We start from the raw sequence: 20,136 nt of genomic DNA, 5'->3' as shown, positions 1-20,136 counted from the left end.
CAGATAAACCATTGATGTCACTGATGAAAATGTTACTGGCGTGGTCGAAAATGCAATTCACAGAAGGGGCAGTACCACCTTCAACGTGAGAAATGCATTTAATTCAGCCAATTGGAACCTTATGCCGAAAATGCCTGGCGGCTGGTCTGGTGTTCCTATTTAACTCACAGCTATTGCTCATAGCTTGTGACAAGGGATCCACGGCGAATATGGCCCTGACAAGGATAATGACACGGTATACTTGTATTTATTTATTTGACGGACAAGACATAGAGTAAACTCCAAGTACTTATTGTCCTCAGGAGAAGGAGGAAGCAATAATCTTATCTTATGCTTAAAACAACTTAAAGAAGAAAAGGTGTGGGTGTAATTTCGGCAATGCCTCGGAATCGGGGAATGGAAGTAAATTTCGAGCTCTGCGAAGGGTACGTTGAAAGTTAAAAGATGGGCATAAATCCAGATAGGAGCTACGCTGTTGTAGGAAGGGGAGGTTCAGCCCAGACGAGGGAAGCTTTTCTTAAAGAAGAGGGAATGGGTGAATTTGCGGTGCACATTTTCAAGGCAAGGCAATCACAGTTGCGGGAAGGTGAATAACAAAGGGCCCAGAATAGATCCCTGTGTTGCACCACAGAAGGAAGAGCAGGAGCGGGAAGTGCAGCCGTCAAAAGAGATGCGGCAGGATCGGTTGGAAAGGTAAGAAGCAAGCCATAAAACAAGTGGTATAGGAACACATAGAGATGAGAGTTTGGATAAAAGTATCTTGTAATTTACAGTGTCGAAGGCTTCAGCGAAATCAGTGTAAATGGTATGTACTTCTTGCCGTGAATTTTGAACGGACGCTGGAGTTGCGAATGTGGGACCAGGGGGTTTGAGGTTTTCGCGCGTTAGTGGTTCCTTAACACTGGTCAAGTATTCATATTAATGATTTGACCGAGGAAGGCAGAGTTTTGGTAAAAACTAAATCAGCATAGGTTCCAGAAGATAGGAACTTCTTCCCTGCAGTGTGTTTTTGATGAAGTTTTGTGTGGACTTCGGTAGTGATCCAGACAGGGTAACAGCGTAAGCACTTAGAAGAGTCGGGGACGTAACAGGGAAGAAGATCAAATAAAATGGTAGAGAAGGCGTTGTTTGCTTGGTCACACGTCAATGGAGAGGGGAGGGGAACTCAGTTGATTGCCGCCAGGGCTGAGTTCAGACCTTCAAAGTTCGCCTTAAGAAAGTTGGAATTGGTAGACTTGAGTGTGACATAACAGTGTAGTCGGGATATCTTAGCATCGAACACGGTAACAGAATGATGGGCGTCAGGGGCAGCATAAGAGGGGGCATGAGGGAATTGGGAAAGGTAGTGCACAAGAAGGTTAGAGAGGACAAGGTAGGTTACTTATTCTCAGGGTAGTGCGTTTGATGTTGCTTTATTTGGGGAAAGGCATTTCACACACCATGTAATGCCCATAAACTGAGTGCGGTTTATAGGAGGACAGTCCTAAGGGTGTGTTCCGCCTTCAGACCCGTCTCAGATGAAGCTGCATTCGTCATCTCCGGAATGATGCCAATTGACATCTTGCGTCTGCATAATATCTATGCTTTACGCGTTAATGAAGTTGCTAAACTCTTCGCCATATTTTATGTTTCTTGCTACTTTACCTGCTAGTCTATTTCGAGAAGAATTCTATCTACTAAATGAATTTAGATAGCAACGTTGGTGTTACTTGAGGCCCACTAATATAATAATCGTTGGCGCAACAATCCATATTGGATCAAGGCCTTGAAGTGTGTTAGAGCACTTCATTCAAGACCGTAACGGTACACCACAGTATACTGTGGGAGACAATGTGGTCAGCATTGCGCTCGCCCGAGATTATTACCCTGATTTGACTCAGGTACTCATTCACAGCTGAGTCGACTGGTGTCCGACATCCAATCACGATAACAAATTCCTCTGCCCCCAGCGAGATTTGAACCGCGACCTTCCGCTACGACAGCCCAGCGCTCTAACCACTTGAGCCATCCGGACACTTGAGGCCCACTGCTTTCATTATATCTACGGCAAATGCCTCCGTTCAGAAATCGATACAAAATTTGTTAAGAGAATGCCCGAATAACGCCCTAATCTGAATCCTTGGATATGAAATGAGATTACACATTATAATTGCCCTTGCAGAGGCAGCTAAATCCACTATATTTCGGCCGCTAAATTTTCCCAAAAAAGTTTGACAGAATGATAAATTTGTTTCCTGGCAATATTTGCGCAACCCACTAAAACTAGGTCTTCACAATATAAGATAAATTTCTTATCGCTTTTGGGAAGTATGAAACTTTTCCTAGCGGTGAATTTACTGATTAATTTCCCTGATTTCCATCTTGTATCCCTAAAGACCTATAAAGGAGCATCCAAATGAGTGGTAAACTTTCTGTTCATTTAATAACCGCAAACAGAATACTAGTGTTGTGGTGGACGTACCCATGTTTGCTGTTGGAAACGAGTCTCAGACGTAGGAGAGGACAGCGAATCTCGCAAACACTGACCATGACCGTATTTGACCTACATTCCCTTTTGGGCTCGCGCACTACTACTATATGTAGTCTCCCATTCACCAGGACAACTGTGAATACGTCACCTGAGGGACGATGTTCCTTATGTGTGGAATTTTATATGGACATGGAGTACGCTCCTAAACGGAAGACAAAGGAATGAGTTACAACGGCGTATCGTTTCTAAAGTACCAGAAATGAATTGTTGACGCGCCTTACCCTGTTGGGAATGGCCGACACTTGTTTTATCCCCAAAAGTATGTCACCGGCATTCATATGATTTCAGCTTTGAAGGACATCTTTTCAAAGTGTTCTCACATGGAATGATTGTAAGTTTGATAAGCTTTCCCGCGTTGAGAGACAGAAGTCAGGCCTTGACTTTTATATGGGATAGTGTGAGGACGTAAGGTGACTTTATACCTGAGAGGACTAAGAAAAGATAGCTGAACGCCTGAATAATTGTTAGTATTATTTTAAGGAATTGAAACGATGTAAAGCGGCAACAGGTTGAAAAGCAACAGTTGGTGTCCCAACCTCCCTCACAATAAAGAGGGTTGAAAATGTTCACGGGGTGAACAAAATATATCTGACAGTAGATGGGTTGGAGTATGTCGTCTTAGAATTCGGTCCTTCGGCATTAGAGGAGTTTTCCAAGTCTATTGCCATGAAATTGGAGGAAGCGGTCCAACAATGCACCCACATGCTGCCAAGGATAAAGGTGAAACCATCATAAAACCCATTTGCATTAATTAACCAGCAACTGCCGCACCATTTTTGTAAATCCGCAAATCAAACAATATTAGCCCAAATGCCATTTCCCACTCTGATTATCCTGACTGCATATTTACTCAGTCAATTACAATAAAGCGTCCACAGACACAATTGGCTCGCTGTCATCCTGTTAACGTTTGATTTCGGGTCCTTCCGACCCAAATATCATCTATTTTGGCTTTGCGGAGACGACGAAAAATTACATTCAAGGTGAGTGGATGAATGTAGGCCACAGGTGAGTTGGCGAAATCGTATAATCTCCACCTAAATTGTTTTCTTGTATTATTTGTTGTTAGACGTTTCCAAAAAGAAAATTTCGTCAGAAATCAAATTTATAGGTATCTAGTATTTTCCTAGGAATTATTTTTTGAAGCATTTATGCGAATTGGAATGATAAAATTTTGTTTATGAGTCTATGATTCGAGAGTTGACGGAAATTAGGACGCACGTGGGGGCACTCATTGCTCTTACCTGAATCGTTCAATAGAAAAGGACATCGTAGAATAAAATTTAGAATTTGGGGTGTGGATTGTATCAGGTTGATTGAGCAAAACTAATGAAAATGCACGTGGAAAGTATTTGTTACTTGAAAAATATCAAGTAAAGCGAATCATGTTTAAAATCAGTGGAACAGAAATCCTTATCGTCCAGTAAATAGAGAATACGCCCGCCTGGCTCAATAGACCGTATCCTAGTATCGAATGTTCCCTGAAGATGGAAAATATATTTGGTTGCCATTTAGATCTTGGGGGGTACAGCGCGTCGCCGACATTGCTGACAGTTACCTGACTTCCTGAGACGTCTGCACACTTTCTCCACTGTTCTGCGCCAAGTGGCCGTGGGATGACCTACTCGTTAGCCACCTTGGGAGATTAGATTCCACTGAATGGCTTAGCCAGAAATGCGATTGTTGCCCTTTTTCATGTGTGATCTATCCAAGATTAGCCTTGACCTTACCGCTGTCAGTGCCTCGGTCGCGTAGATCTCAACGTCTTCTGGGTGCTTTTTTGTAACGACTGCAATCAGATAATCCGGAAAGCCAATAACAGTCGTAGCCTCTTCTGGGACAGGAGGAACTAACACCCCGTTATATATGGCATTCTATAGCAAGGAACCCACCGCCGAATCTTTGGGGCACTCATTCGTTCTGTACTAGAGAGTCTCTGAGAGGTCATTGGTTTGGTTTAACCAGGTTTATTTTAATAACAACTCATTATTTACATTATCCCTTTTACATTTAATAAGAATCATTCACAAATGGAAACAAATCTTTGCTTTCAAATTCAAAATCATAAAATTCGTGGTTCTCTTTTTCCTTCTCACCGCAGAGTCACTCTCCTAAGTTGAGTAGCCGACCCTGTGGCTGTCAATTCGCTACCAATAGATAAGCAAGCCACTCAGGTGGGTGAGTTTCGCTTCATGGTAAATTACGCCACTCTGGTGTGGAACTCAGACGAATCCCCGCTAATCGACTCCACACTGCAGCGCCTCCATTTAAGCATACCAAATATACAGGATCACCTAGGCCAGCCAATGCCCTTTTAATTCGGTTCCAGTTGCCGGAGTTGAATGCATTTTTGCTATTCAGTAGCGACAAGGTAAAACCAACTAGAACTAAGCGCGTCTTTTACGCTATCCACGATGGATAGCAATCTCTTATAGATGAACCACTCCATCATTTTCCTTCAGGGGCAGCTGAGTCACCTCAGGTGGTTTTCGTAGCGTCTTCAATGCCATCCTGCGGGTCTCCCCAAAGGATTGTATCGACATGGTTACACAACTGTTTGAAGCAGTTTTTTCGCAAATAGTCTCTTTTAAGTGTCCTCCCAGTTATCTGTGTGTCTCCTCTGGATCATTTTACAACCACAGTGCGCACAAATTTCAGGTCTGTGGGCCGATTAAGTTTCTCGTTTGTGATAGTATCAAGCCAGCGTACTCCAATGATATCACGCGAACAGGTGTTAACGAAGGTTCGGAGCTTTTGAGTGGCAGTGCGAGTTACTTTCCATATATTACTCCTATATAGCACCACAGAAAGAACACTAGCACAAAACAGTTCCAACTTGATCTTGGGGTTGAGAGAGGCATTTCCAGATTTTAGACAAAGCAGCGAAAGCGGATCTACATTGTTAATGCGTCGATAGAAACCACATGATCGGCGCCTTCGATGCTCTGCCCATTAATGTAGAAAGAAAAAGTGTGAAGATCCGTCAGACTGAGAACCTTGGTTTTGTTGGTGTTATTTTTCAGTCAAGCTTTGCTTACATCCCTTTCCAAATTCGGAGCCATTTAGCCAAACCAGAGAGAGAACAAACAAATGCTTCAGTGTAGTCGAGGTGATTGAGGAAACATATCATCCAGTGGACTCTTCCACGTCATCCTGACAAGGCAGCAAGAAAGACATCATCGATAACAAAAAGAAATTATTTCGGTGGCAAGATGCAACCCAGGCGGACCCCGCTTTGGACTTGAACATCTTTTCAGACTTTTCCTTGGTTCAACTCGTGAAATTTCACCTCATCGTAAGCCACTTTGATAATAACTTTGAGTTTCTCCGGAATGCCCCTCTTGCGTAAAATACGCTGTTCACACTTTCGAAAGCTTTCTCGAAATCGAAGATATAATCGTCGCGCAAGCAAATTTCTGTTGTCGCGACGGATATTGCTCGGTATGGGTTCGAGCACGTCATGCCCACCATCACTCGCAACGGTCAATAGAGCCTTCAACTCCTTTCATCATCAATCCGCTTCCACGATTCCGCGATCAGTCAGATCTAATAATACATCTTCGGGGCGTGAGTGACGATCTGCATAGCACCCGAGAAAAACGTATTTTTTATGGGCCCTAACGCTTACCGATATTCTCAGGTGGGTTACTCAGTGTATCTGCCGCGCGATCAGCAGGGTAACTCTTCCACAATCGGACGACAGCTGAGTCATATAAGCTTTAGATGTTAAGCGCAAGAGAACGGAAACGACCATCAAATGGTGATCCCTTTCAACGACGATGTCAACTTTCCCTTGTCCTCTTAGTGGAGTAGAAATGAGATCTACACCGGGTTCTTTTGCAAAAGCGCAAAACTTGACAGGTCACCACTGATGGTAACATTGGCCTTAGACAGTTCCAATTCTTCGCGGGACTCGGATAGGAACTTGAATAGTCCCCGGATTGCCTTAATTACTGATGCTACAAAAGACGAACGTGGCAGGCAGCCAACTGCAACAACGTTTATTTTACTGGATGAACACATAAATGAACTTTGTGAGTTCATCATAAGAGGCGGAATACCCACCAAAATATCAGGGATTTGATACGTGGTATTTAGTTGCCTTATATTAGAGCGGTAAAGGAGAAAAACGCCTAAACACCCCAGGAGACGCAGGTGATGCCTCCTCAGCATAAGGAAGCGGCCAAACGGGGTAGGGGCAGGATAAATGAACCTCATGGTGCCCAGCAAGCGGCCAAGAAGAAAAAGGCCTATTCGCCGAAGAAACCCGCGCCGGAGAAAGTTCCAGGTAGTTCTTCACCAACGGCCCCCTGCTAAGGGAGAAGAGTCTATAGTTTCTAAACCCGAACAGTGAGCGAAGGTGGGCGCAAAAAGCGGCAGAAGGAAAAAATAAAATTCGTCCGGAAATAATCATTATTTCCAAGAAAGGAGATACGTCTTACGCCGATATTCTTCGGAAAGTCAAAGCTGATCCAGAATTGAGGGAGTTAGCGGCAGCCTGAATCGTATCAGGCATACGAAGAAGGGGGATCCGACGCTGGAGCTAAAGAAATCCAGCGGGAAGACACCGGATCGTTTTCGCGGCTAGGTGGAGAAGGTGCTAGGTGAGCAAGCCGAAGTAAAAGGTCAAAAGCAGCAAATAGTAAACGAGTTTGAAGACCTACACGAAGTCACATCATCATCATCAACGGAGCAACAACCGGTATCCAGTCTAGGCCTACCTTAATAAGGAACTCCAGACATCCCGGTTTTGCGCTGAGGTCCACCAATTCGATATCCCAAACAGCAGGGCCTGCTTCGTCTTCTTTTTCTACCAAAGATATTGCCCTTATAGACTTCCCGGGTTGGATGATCCTCATCCATACGGATTAAGTGATCCGCCCACCGTAACCTATTGAGCCGGATTTTATCCACAACCTGACGGTCATGGTATCGCTCATAGATTTTGTTGTCATGTAGGTTACGAAATCGTCCATCCTCATGTAGGGGGCCAAAAATTCTTCGAAGGATTCTTCTCTCGAACGCGGCCAAGAGTTCGCAGTTCTTCCTTTTAAAAACCCAGGTTTCCGAGGAATACATAAGGACTGGCAAGATCATAGTCTTGTACAGTAAGAGCTATGGTGAGACGTTTCGAGCGAAATAGTTTTTGTAAGCTGAAATAGGCTCTGTTGGCAGCCAACAGTCATGCGCGGATTTCATCGTCATAGTCCTTATCGGTTGAGATTTTTGACCCTAGATAGGAGAAATTTTGAACGATCTGAAAGTGGTAGTCTCCTATTGTATTTTGTTATTGTTTCCGTTCGACCAGCGCGATTCGATGTTGTTTGTTCTTTCTTTTTTGGTGCTGACATAGCCACCATGTACTTCGTCTTGCCTTCAGTAACGTGTAGTCCAAGATTTCGCGCCACCTACTCGATCTGGATGAAGGTAGACTGGTTGCTCTTCCTATAATGTCAATATTGTCAGCTTAGGCCAGTAGTTGGGTGGGCTTGAAGAGGATGGTACCTATTGCATTAATATCTGCACCGCGAATCACTTTCTCCAGGGCCAGGTTACAGAGGACACATTATAGGACATGCCCTTGTCTTAGACCGTTGTTGATGTTGCATGGTCCAGAGAGTGATCCTGCTGCTTTTACCTGTTCTCGCATATTGGTCAGGGTCAGCCTAGACAGTCATATCAATTTAGTTGGGATGCCGAATTCTCTCATGGTCGTGCATAGTTTCACTCTGGCTGTGCTGTCATAGTGTTGATGTGCAACTGATGACCATATTTTTCTATCGTTTCGCGCAGAGTGAAGATCTGATTTGTTGTTGATTTGCCTGGAGCGAAGCCTCTTTGGTATGGGCCAATGATGTTCTGGGCGTATGGGGCTATTCGGTCTAGCAAGATAGCGGAAAATGTCTTATAGATGGTCTTCAGGGTTGTGATACCTCTATAATTGCTGCATTATATGATATCACCTTTTTTATGTATGATAGAGATCACACGTGAAATTTAACACATTTGCGAGCGATTATTTTGAAAAAAAATGCGTCCTTATCATTGGTAGTTTACCTAGTAATTCTATATCGCCGATCTAATTGAACAGGTGGTAATCATGCCTCGCTTAATTCGGGAGCCAAATCGCGACTGTTAGGCAAACACGTTAGACTCATTGAGATATTCCCTGCCTAACCTTCGAGATGCCCTGCGTCAAGCAGACGTCAAGAGTTCTTTCTTTCTCCTCGGCATCGTCTTGGGCAGAGGTAGCGAACGATACAGTCTGCATCCGACTGGTGACTGCCAGGAACACAATCTACTTGCACTACTTCGCAGTTACTGACGGAGACGAGAGAGGGACCCTCAGGTAGTTCCTTTGTGATTGTCCAGCTCTAGCTAGAGCCAGGCTCCAGGCAGTAGATGAACCATTCTTTGAGGACCTCAAAAAGCGCTCTAGTTGCAGCATGAGAGAGCTGCTATCCTTTGTGAATACTATGAGTTGGCCCAGAAGATCTGAGCTGGCTCTGAAGATCTGAGCTGGCTGGAGTCTTGCGCTTCTCGCAGCGGTAACTGACACCTGCCTTATGTACGTATGAAGAAGAAAGTTTCTGCGATTCAACTAATTCATTATTTATAACCAATTTTTCTTGCGCTTATCAAGGATCTCCATCTAAGAAATACATGAGTAGCCGCTGCTTTTGTTGCAATCATCTTTCCATGCCAATCCATGATTGAAGAAACACGGAAAATTCCACAAATGACATGACTACGATTACGAGATTAAAACCGAAATCGAACTAGCACTTCATTTCAGTACACAGAGTCAGTATTGTCTTCCTTTGCTCCAAGATAAACGAAACCTATTTACATAGGGATTAGACAATGTGGACCCAACTAGCGAAACAATAAATCAGATACGTATATGCACATGCAAATAATTCTTGCCATCAAATTGAGCTAGGGGTGACTCTTGGCTGGAATTTCACTTCTTCCCAAATGCATTAGAGTGGATTGAAGATCTTGCACATACTCGTATCTACAGTAAACCCCGGGAGCGCTACGACAATCTTATTTAAGATTGTAATTTTTCAGATAACCCTTCTAATCCCACTAGTCAAATATGACTAGACTAAATCGTACTGTTATCTTCGTTCTGTAAAACTATATTTGCTTCTATGCACTCGAAGGTCCCTTATAAAAGGCCGGAAAGATTTTCACTTATCAATGCAACAAGTATCTTTCGGTGTTAGCCTCATTTCTTATGAGCGAGATACGTTTAAGATAAGAGAACGCGATCATGAATCAGTTGGAAAGTAATTTTGATGCTAAAAAGAAAATCTGGTCCGGTAGGAAAGTGAAATTAGTTTATAACCCAAAGTTAACCATTGGTGAAGTCATTCGGTCGACACTACAACGTAATCCTAAAAAAATTGGGCAAGTAAGTGCGTGGCAATCATACTGTTGTCGGTTTTCCTAACTACCTCCTCATCCTTTCCATATCGGTATGCAGATTTTTGTTGATAATGGAGTGCGACTTTCAAATGGCGAAATTCTACTACGAGCCCACAAAATCGGATACTATCTTATGGAAAGATGGAATCTCCAAAGCGCGGATGTAGTCGGACTAATAGCCAGAAACACGGAAAATCTAGCTCCTCTCGTTTTCGGACTTTTCTTTTGTGGTGTCTCAGTTAATAGCCTCGATACTTCTTTCAGTGAAGGTGGGTACAATCGATGACAATTTGTCGCCAGGAAATGGAAAAATCTTAAAGTTCATCTGCATCTTCCGAATTTTGCCCAGATGAAATTATCAACATTTTCAAATATACCAAACCTAAACTCGTCTTTTGCGATGCTGATGTATATGTGAAAGTCAAAACTTCCCTCGAAATAATAGATAATGCGGCCGCAATCTATATTGTAACTGGAAAAGTAGAAAAAGGGCTGACTACCTCAGTAGATGAGATCCTAGACCAAGTATCTGATGAAGAAACACATAGATTCAGGTAGAAGTAGACATTTTGATCTAATATGCGTCGTACAGTCCCAATCAAAGGTAGCTATGATATATTTTCAATTGCAGTCCTAACCAACCTGAAGACGCTATAAACCACCCTCCCATGATTATTTGCTCATCAGGAACAACTGGACCAGCCAAGGGAGTATGTATCTCACATAATTCCATGTTACAGCAGAACATCTTCATGTAGTTTACCCAAAATTGAACAGTTTTTTTGAAAAAGCAACTTGACTTCTTCTCCCCTTTTAGGTTTCTTCAACATACCGACATCTTGTTATGCTTCAGCTCCTTATATTGGCTATCAGGAGTATTCACACTTATCAGGGGAACTATCCTCGGCGTAACGAGAATTATCACTAGTCAACCATTCACTCCTGAGTTGATGCTACGCTTGATAGAACAATACCGAATCACTTCCATCTTAACGCCACCATCACAGCTAGCAATGATGGTCGAATGTCCTGAAATCAAAACGAAGGACCTATCCAGCCTTCGCGAATATCTTTGCGGAGGTAGTTTCGTTGCACCTGCACTTTGTGATAAGATGGCAGAATATCTTCAAAACGGGAGAATCACAGTTGTTTATGGATCAACGGAAGCAGGGGGAGGTTGCACTATGAATGTGAATCCATATAAGTATGGATCAGTTGGCAAACTAATCCATAACTTTCAAATGAGAATTGTGGATGATAATGGTGATGCATTAGGACCGAACGAGAATGGTGAAATTTGTGTGAAACCCCTATACAAGTTTCTTGGCTACTATGGTCGAATGGAGGATCTCGAATCAGTCGTAGATAATGAAGGTTGGATCCACACCGGAGATATTGGCCATATTGATGACGATGGCTTCTTATTCATAGCAGATCGGAAAAAAGAAATCATGAAATATAAGAATTTCCAATTCTCACCAAGTGAACTTGAAAATTTTCTTTTAGGCATCCCAGGAGTTAGCGAAGTTTGTGTCTGTGGGATCCCAGACGCAATCTACACTGACCTTCCAGCCGCAGTCATTGTACGCAGTAAGGATTCAAACATCCATGAAAAAGATGTTGAGAACTACGTAAGAAGTCAGCTATCGGATCACAAACAACTTCGTGGGGGGATTTATTTCGTAGACGGTTTGCCCATGACTGCCTCCGGAAAGTACAAAAGAGGGGCAGTGAAGGAAATTGCTATTGAGTTATACAGGAAGAGAGCAAACGACAAAAACAATTTATTAAATTCCTGTTAAACAATAAAGTCACAAAAACCAACGAGTGCTGTTTTAATTCAACTATGTAGATAACTTCTGCCTCTGTAAAGCCTTAATTTCAACACGTCCCTAGTGCCTTCGTAGAGGGATCTCTGATAAATCCTGCAACTCACTCACTGGTTTGCAGCATCTCATTGTCGTCCTTCATAGCTTCTAGTGTTGCCCAATTAAAGACAATGAACGATGCCTCGCGGTAATGGAGCAGAAAATATTACGTTGGCCCGGTGACGTAACACACCATAATCATATCTGAAGTGAAGATATCGGCGATCGATATGAAATTGCGCTAATCGTGGAAGAAGTGCGAGAGAGGAGTCTTGGATGGTATAGACAAGTAATCTGCGCTGACGAGAACTTATTTGCCCAGATTACTCAGAAGATTTAAATCGATAGAAAAGGACCAGAACGCCTGCCAAAATCACTACGATTTGACGTGCTGGATGGTAATTTAAAAGCCTCCCGACTGGATTCACTCCGCTTCTGAATGGAATAATGGCTGAAGAAAAAGAGTCGTAAGTGCTGCCAGCAAACCAAAAAGAAAGTGAGATCTGACCAGAATGTGCTGCCAAAATTACGGAAAATTGGAGAAAGCTTTGGAAAAATTTAAATGGCCTGCGAAATGCTATATAGGTTGGGAGTAGGGAAGTGAGAAAATAAAGAATCCTCTGCAACATGACATACAGGTTTGGGGGGACTACGGCCTGGGAAGGTAGGTATCAGTGGCGGCTTCACCAAATCCCAATGAGTGCTGCGATGCACCATTTCGATGCTACAAACTTCTAGGAGCATGACAGCAGACTCACACCTTCAAAGTCAGTCTGTAATATTCACGAAAAAAAGTAGCTGTCCCACCTTGCAGTGCGGAATGCCGGGTCTGGCGGTATGGTCCCGTGTAGACCAAAGCCCCTTAATATTGTTCGCATTTTTACGCATCTGGCTCAAAAGCTCTTATTGTAGGAGGGTCAAATTCTTCTTGGCTTGGCGTAGATGGTGAGCCTTCACCATATGAAGTCAGCGGCTGTTAAGCAGTGCGAGCAGATTCCTCCCTTAGCAGTCGGCAGGATGTCACAGACTGTGAACCCCAATGAAATGCCAAGCTTAGGGTCCCTCCTGGCCAGTCCATTAGCCCGCTCATTCCCTTCGATGTTTCTATAACCGAGAGCGTATGGTGGCTTTGAGCGAATCGCACAAAACATTCAGCGTGTCGTAAAACTGCCCCTCCTCCTGGAGGATGTTTTACCCCTGAGCAAAGCATTCGGCCATAAGGCTACCTGTTGATTCAATGACTACGTAACCCTTAGGGCTCCGGTCACGTCTAAGCTATCAACAGGCTTCACTAGTACTTCCGCAGTTATGTAAATATCGGAAAAAACCCCAGCAGCAATTCCATAGACCATCTTGGTTCTGACGTTGAACAATACTGTGTCATAACCTTGCAATATGTCGCCGGTCTTCCGCTCATCCTAAGTTGGAAACCCACCGCAAGATTCCTCTTGAAGCTGGGTTTGTGTGTGGCGTAGTTCGTCAGGGATGCGCAGAGTTCCCAAGGTAGTTCGCCTTGAAAGTTACTGTAGGCATAGAGCTTCGCTGGCGAATATCTGGAATTACGTAGTCTGACAGCACTGCATGCTACGGCGTATTTAATGCCGAGGTGCAGAGGGAGGATATAGACGAGTGAGACCATCTGCTGGGAAGGACTGCATAGCCCGGGCAAACCCTACACCCGCGGTTGTTTGAATTCAAAGATTGGTTCCATTGTGCTTCTTTCTCAGCGCCTCACACAATAGAACTGTATTTTAAGACGGGATGAAACAAGATTGTGTATATACTGAGAACCATCCTTGGCAGAGGACCCAATGTCCTTGCAAAGATCCTCTTGTAGGTGAGGAAGGCTACACAGTCTTTCTTAACCCTCATTTCAATGTTGTGTCCCTAATTTAACTTAGGATTCAGGACCACAGAGGGGTAGATTATATTGGAGGAAAGAACCAATCTTCGTTCATTAATTTAACAGTTGCAGTAATATCGGTATTTGCAAGAATAAATAACTACACCTCATTGGTGCAGCTATTTAAAAGAAACAACAACTTTTTTACTATTTCAGATAATTAATCGTTGAAAACACCGCATAATTACACTCAAAAAATCCGCCTTGTATTTACATACGAGTTTCAACACTTCACAGGAAATATCATTCGATCCTGGTACTTTTTTGTCTTGCATAGACAGGTCTGCCGCCTCTAATTCCTTTGCAGTGAAACGTGGGCATCTTAGTACTCACTCCTTCACCGACAGCGTCAGTTCGGATTGAGTGGACAGGAAAAAGGGCCTACATGATTTCTTCCATCTTCGCTGCTTCCATAGAATAGGCCAACCGATGGCACCGAGTTTTTGGAAACCAGCTTATACCCGAGGCCCCAGGGTTTTCTGATTACCTCGCTGATTAGCTCTTGCCAGCAGCATGCCTGCTGCCTGTTGATTTCGTGGCGGAGTTCTTTTTTCCCACTTTTGAACTCTGCAGTTTTAAGTGTCATCTCGTCTTGGCCTCTTGGGCGCTGAGCAATTTGTGGAAGTCGGAGATAATTCCTTCCTAGGTTTGCAATATCAGCCGTCCACTAGTACACGGATAATTTAGCAGTTTCCCTTCGGGAGCCGATGCATTACAAGCTGCGGTAATAAAGCTCATTGTTGAATGAATTAGCGATTCAGTTACAGTTCTTTTGTCTGTGCCTGGTTCTTGTCGCTCTTGAGGGAGCTTTGACGAATTTTGCCGAGTCGATTTTCCCGATGTTCTACCCGGTAGAGAAGAGCCGTTTATGACTTCGAAGCAAATGTTCTGATGATCACTGGCGGTGAAATCTACTAGTGCCTGCCACCGTTGGACCGCTGACACTAAGGACTCCGTAGCGAAAGTTACGACAGCGATAGTGCCCTTGCAACAAGGCCGTCGGAATGTCGAAGTGCTACTGGTATTTAGGGCAATGGGACCTATCCTGGCGGCCATCTCCAAAATCTGTGTGCCACGACAAACTGATTCAGGTATGCCCCATTCGAGGGCTCTGGGATTAAAGTCTCCTCCGACTAGAATTCTTCCTTCCGCATTTCTAATCTCGTCCTCTAAGGGGGTGAGCCCATTCCGATAAGTTTGCTACAAAACGTCAATCCCGCAATCGAACCCAAACGAAGCTGATCCGTCGACCGTGAACCCGCACTCGCCAGTTAACCGTGTCTCTCACCCGGATGACAGCATTGCTAGATGTCTCAGAATGCTACAATGGTAAGGAGTCACCACTGTTCGCTGAGAAGTAACAAGCCAAATCTTCTTGAATCATGATACTTGACCTTCCGCATTTTGTAACTCATCCTTGATGATATGGCAAATCTCGGAACCTCGAATTAGAGCACATCTTCTTTTTGCAGACCGCGGCCCTGCAAAGAACACGGCACTTTGCCGAAGCACAAGTCCTTGTTTTGTGCGCGGGTTCACCACACTTGTAATACAAATGCTTCTGACCTGCCCTTGTAACAGTGCACATGGGTTCTAGGCTAGAAACAGGCTGTGGTGTCTTACCTAGAATTCTCTGGAGTGTCTCGCAAAACGTACTTTTATTTTCGGTCTTTGATCCAAGCCCTATAAGTATATCTGGTTTGGCGTTGTCGCGAACTTCTCAAAGAACTTCCGCGAAAGATCTCCCTTCATTCGGCTTAATAATAATGGCCTCTGATCGTGGTTTAGCCCTTCTCTTTTTTTGGCGCTGATGTCGTGGTTGTTAACGCGTTGTTATTGCTGCTGAATTTTCACATGTTTTACGGTGCAGCGTGCTCTGCTTGGTACGCTTGGTTAGCACCTCGCGGAATTCTTCTTGCTGCGTCGTCATCGACAGATCCCCGCTCATTTTGTCAATTGGCGGGTTGACAGCACTGCGTTTTGCGCAAATAGAGGCTTCACTAGAAATGCACTGTTTTTTCAGCTCCTCTGACTATAATGCAGTAGTTTCGCTGATGTGCAATAAGGTCCAGCAGTTCTTCCATCTCTATTAGGCTACTTTTGACATCAATGGGGATGTTTCGCTGCACAATGGTAGCAGCCTTCAGTCCCCTCCCTCGCACTTGTTTAGTAGCTTTTCTTCCTCCACTCTTGTCTTTTGAATGAGGTCCACTCTCTCCGGTGAGATGGCTGGCATTTCCGCTTGACTAGAGATTTCGTCACCCTTCTTTCCTGACAAAGGGGTGTCATGCAGCTCGGAGTTTGCTATCTTTTGCTGTGGCTCCGAGTTTGAGTTCAATGGCATCTCTCCTTTTTGGTCGCCAAGACTCTTAGTCTCTACGGTGTCACTCTCTTTTTCACTTCCAGTCACCTTTACTGTTGGAACAGTGGGCTTTCTACTTTTTTACCCGTCGTAGATTGTCGCTTCTTGCAAAGAGATTTATAGTGGGATTTCCCATTTAAGCTGCCAGAAGCGGCTGTTGCCCATTGTGTCGTCGCGTTTGTTTGTTTCTGTTGTTGTTTTCGTTTTAATTTGGATCCCAGCTGCAAGCCGTCATCTCCGCGCGAAAGTGCAGTCGCTTTAAATTATCCCCGTGATTGCCTAGGCGAGCACGGAGGTCACGAGTGGGTTGATACAAATCTTTATGGAAGCTTGTGTTCAGAGTTAGGATCAGGCGCTAGTCAGGAGTCCATCTCAACTGCTTTCAACAGCTACCAGCTCATCAAATAGTTCGTCAAATTATAAGTCAACGACATGCCAGATTGTGATCGTTGCCGGCGCTCACGTTAATTTGCCACCAGGTTGACTAGTGGTTATCCGGGGCTACCAAATGGGAGGTGTGAGTCGACTTGGTTCGGAAATAGCATCCAGCAACTTTGCCTTGTCTGTGCGAACCCGTTTAGCTTTAAGAGAGACCTTACGGCCAATATTTAAAACAGTGAAACTTGGTAACGAAATAGTACTAACAGATTTTCCCTTCATTTGCTATCCTTTTATTTACAAGGGGAGTAATTCGTAGCTACGCCCCCCGTTTCCCCTCCTACTTCCTGAAATAGAAGAATTTTATTGCGAATTCCACAAAATATTTGTTTTACAAAATTAAAACTAAGTTTTGGGACTGCAAATTAGAATCATCGAAATTGAGATTGTATTTGCCCATAAGCTACGGTCTATATTTGTAATCGAACCAAACATTGCTCCAATGAAAATTTCTAGTAACTTAAAAGATTGCCGGCTCCTTTGATGGTTAAACTCACATTTATCGCCAATCTAAACATTGATTTACTTCATGGATGATTGTCCTCTAGTTGATGCTCACTGAACTTTCGAAATTGGTTTTTCAACAGTGAATCGGAGCAAACATCAGCAGTTTCCCTGATTTAAAAGGCGACCCCAAGCACCCTATTTCTAGTTTAGTGCCACCTTTGAGGAAGCTACTTCCATAATCGATTATTTTTTTCTTACATCCAGATGAAAATCTTAAATAAAGTGATTGTAGTACTATTACTAAACTTGCTCAGCGATATACTATGTAAGTGTGTTCGGTGTTGAAATTTGTGCTACTCTCAATGAATTATCCTTTGGATGGTCCCAGGTTCCAATGATTTCATCTGTGATTTTAAAAGGAAGGGTTTCCATAAATATGCTGAGAATAAAATTCCAGATTTCATTCTGGACCACTTTTTGCAAAAGTCCGACGCTCCTTACGCTGATCCTATAGATAAAGATGCTTTTCGGAAGGCGAGAGGCCACAATGAGTTCCGGTTCGGAGATCTTCTATGGCCTGACGGAGTCGTCCCTCTTGCTTTCGGTAAAGTAACTAAACTAGTATCTTGGAGCAAAGCCTCCGGGAGATCTACTACCATTGGCCGTTTTTGTTCTTGTGAAAGTGAAACCCAAATGTGGTTACAACATTTGTCAATGGAATTTCGTTTAAACTATAAAAATTTTCAGAAATGAGGAAAAAGGAAGAATTGAAAATCTGGAAGATATCGGAAATGATCAGTAACAACACTTGCATAAAATTCGTACCAAAAAATCACTCTCACCATGATTTTGTTAATTTCAAGGTAGGTGAAAATGGTTCTTCATTTTTGGTATTTCCAGTAAAATGAAAATTCGTCCAGTTTGGCAGGGACATGGGTTCATATATTGGTCGCATCGGGGGAAAACAAGACGTCGCTATTTCATGGCTGTCGCGATATGAAGTTCTCCATACACTCATGCATGTTTTGGGGCTTGTGCATCAAAATCAACTACCCCTTCGAGACGAGTTCATCGTGCTTAACAAAAGGAATATAAGAAGAGGGAATAGAAAGGACTATAGAAACCTTGAACCTTTTGACCAATCTTTCGGAATAATATACGAATATGAGAGCGCTACACATGTTTCACCTAGAACTGGGGCATATAACAAACTCGTCGATACCTATGCCACGAAAGTATTTTACCAACATCAGGAGGAAAATTATCGCATATAAAATTTTGTTTTCTCTTAAATTTTCTTAGGATCCTATGGGGTTCATGGGTCTAGCACAGGCTCCTTCACAAGGTGACATTTGGAAAATTAAAGTTATTTACAGTTGCCCTGGTTATATTGACTTAAACGTTTCCTGTGAAAAAACCCTTGAGGATCGCCGAATTGGTCAAACCCAAGGAAAAGATAAAAATAAGGAAGACTATGGAAAAGATGTAAATGCTGAAGATGGTGCAATTCATGACAACTACGTCAGAGATGGCGAAGATTATATGATTAATGAGTACCAGAAGTATATGGATGACTATTGATTTGTGAAACACTTGTTAATAATTTAAATTTTAAGTAAAAGTTTTTCCTTTATCGTTTGAAAATATAAAGAATCTTTTGTCATTTGCTGTTCTTATTACCCGAGGGCTAGCAGGGATATAAGACCCCTAATCATTGCAGACCAGCTGCTGGTAATCAGAAATTATTTCTCCTCAAAAGGGAAGAACCAGAATGAAGTACAAGTATTACTAAGGGTACCTCGAAGCTATTGCTACCACGTTTTCTATAAAAATGGCTATAAATGTTTGTTCTAGTATAAAGAGCCAGAAAGATCCTTTCGATTACAAAGTTAAATACTCGTCTATATATGTTTGCACTGACAGTGTGACTACACCTCACCTATTTACCAACCGTTTCGGTCACGTTGTTCCCAGGCAGAGGTGAGGCAGCGCCTGATAAGTTGTATCTTCCCTGAACGGAACAATAAGCGTCTTCGCCCCTGATTTTTGAGAAAATATAATGGCTAACGTGGCAAGGTACGCAAAGATTTCTGATAGATACTGTACCTTATTAGCACTGGAAGTCAGAAACCCATTTAATTCAATCAACTGGGGCCGAATCAAGGCCGATTAACTGAAATGGGATTCAGCGAGTTTCGTCAGAAATTAACTCCCGGGAAGGATTTTGTTGTTACAAAAGTCAATCCTAAAGAGTACGTCCTTACAGTGGGAGCTCCACAGAACTCGGTGTTAACTTTTCTCGTGTGCCATGGGAGAAATAATACAATGCTTGAGGATCCGATCTCAGAAGCCGCTACCATTATCAGCTTTTTGAGTTGTTGATAAGCAAAATACCTAGAGAAGGTGGAAGTAGTGGCAGGAGAGAAGTCCTGGGCGATAAAAGCCAGATGAATTATAGAGCCGGGGGAGAATTAACGGTTTGTGCAAAGCTCTGAACACTGAACAATTGCAAGAGAAACTGGAACACCGCAAAGAAATGTTTTTTTAGCGCGTCTTTCTCTGGGTCGCATGTTGACCTCCAGGTAATTTTCATACCTAAGCACGAGGAAGATGATGCATTCACCTGTTTGCAGCATTTTCCTTTTCTTCCTATTTTCCGTACTTGTGTACCTCTATTATCTACCTTTCAAATTCCCAGGCATCATATCATACCGAAAAAGGTAAATGGTATTTAATAAACGATCATTTCAATTTCCTTTTGAAATTTTCACAACAAAACCATTTCAACTTTTAAATTTCCCTAAACCGTAAAAACCATTTAAAATATTTTTCAATTATAACATAGAAATTCTTGACTATTCAAAAATGATCATTAACTTTTTTTGTTGCTGTTTTCACTGTGCATTTCATGGGCCGGTTATATATTTGATTAGGCTGTGTATTAGTAAATGCAAATCGAAATCACGCATTTGATAGCAGCAAATGGCGAAAAACCGATCACGACGAGCCGACTCCGCTTGTGAACGGGAAAAAGCCTGAAGAAAAAGAAAAAGATTAGTAAATGCGTATTTGGCGTGTACCTAGGCCAATTGCAATGAGTTTTGTGTATTGGCGTGGATAGAGGCCGACTTGTGAAAGGTCCTCGCTGCTTACA

General features: G+C 43.0%; 2 protein-coding genes across 2 annotated transcripts; both read left to right on the top strand.

Moving 5' to 3' along the window:
• The first annotated feature begins 9,705 nt into the window (after nt 1-9,705).
• Nucleotides 9,706-11,788, top strand: LOC119657433 (luciferin 4-monooxygenase-like). Its single transcript, XM_038064336.1, has 5 exons — nt 9,706-9,950; nt 10,023-10,233; nt 10,314-10,518; nt 10,596-10,718; nt 10,782-11,788. Exons 1-5 carry the CDS (start codon nt 9,810-9,812, stop codon nt 11,764-11,766), a joined length of 1,665 nt encoding a protein of 554 aa, XP_037920264.1. The 5' UTR covers nt 9,706-9,809; the 3' UTR covers nt 11,767-11,788.
• Nucleotides 11,789-17,167: 5,379 nt separating this feature from the next.
• LOC119657918 (astacin-like metalloprotease toxin 3) lies at nt 17,168-18,604 on the top strand. The gene is made up of 5 exons (XM_038065104.1): nt 17,168-17,307; nt 17,371-17,586; nt 17,730-17,845; nt 17,903-18,217; nt 18,285-18,604. Exons 1-5 carry the CDS (start codon nt 17,247-17,249, stop codon nt 18,561-18,563), a joined length of 987 nt encoding a protein of 328 aa, XP_037921032.1. The 5' UTR covers nt 17,168-17,246; the 3' UTR covers nt 18,564-18,604.
• Nucleotides 18,605-20,136: the final 1,532 nt, after the last annotated feature.

This window comes from Hermetia illucens, chromosome 5, assembly GCF_905115235.1.
Source record: "Hermetia illucens chromosome 5, iHerIll2.2.curated.20191125, whole genome shotgun sequence".
Lineage (NCBI taxonomy): Eukaryota > Metazoa > Arthropoda > Insecta > Diptera > Stratiomyidae > Hermetia > Hermetia illucens.
Note: the sequence above shows the minus strand (reverse complement) of the source record. Positions and strands in the feature narration are given on the sequence as shown.

Bases quoted from the DNA above. Each gene is read 5' to 3' on its own strand.
- LOC119657433 (XM_038064336.1), top strand. From the start codon at position 9,810: ATGAATCAGTTGGAAAGTAATTTTGATGCTAAAAAGAAAATCTGGTCC. The intron at 9,951-10,022 runs GTAAGTGCGTGG...ATCGGTATGCAG, and splicing joins ATCCTAAAAAAATTGGGCAA to ATTTTTGTTGATAATGGAGT. The intron at 10,234-10,313 runs GTGGGTACAATC...AATTTTGCCCAG, and splicing joins CGATACTTCTTTCAGTGAAG to ATGAAATTATCAACATTTTC.
- LOC119657918 (XM_038065104.1), top strand. From the start codon at position 17,247: ATGAAAATCTTAAATAAAGTGATTGTAGTACTATTACTAAACTTGCTC. The intron at 17,308-17,370 runs GTAAGTGTGTTC...GGATGGTCCCAG, and splicing joins CTTGCTCAGCGATATACTAT to GTTCCAATGATTTCATCTGT. The intron at 17,846-17,902 runs GTAGGTGAAAAT...AAATTCGTCCAG, and splicing joins ATGATTTTGTTAATTTCAAG to TTTGGCAGGGACATGGGTTC.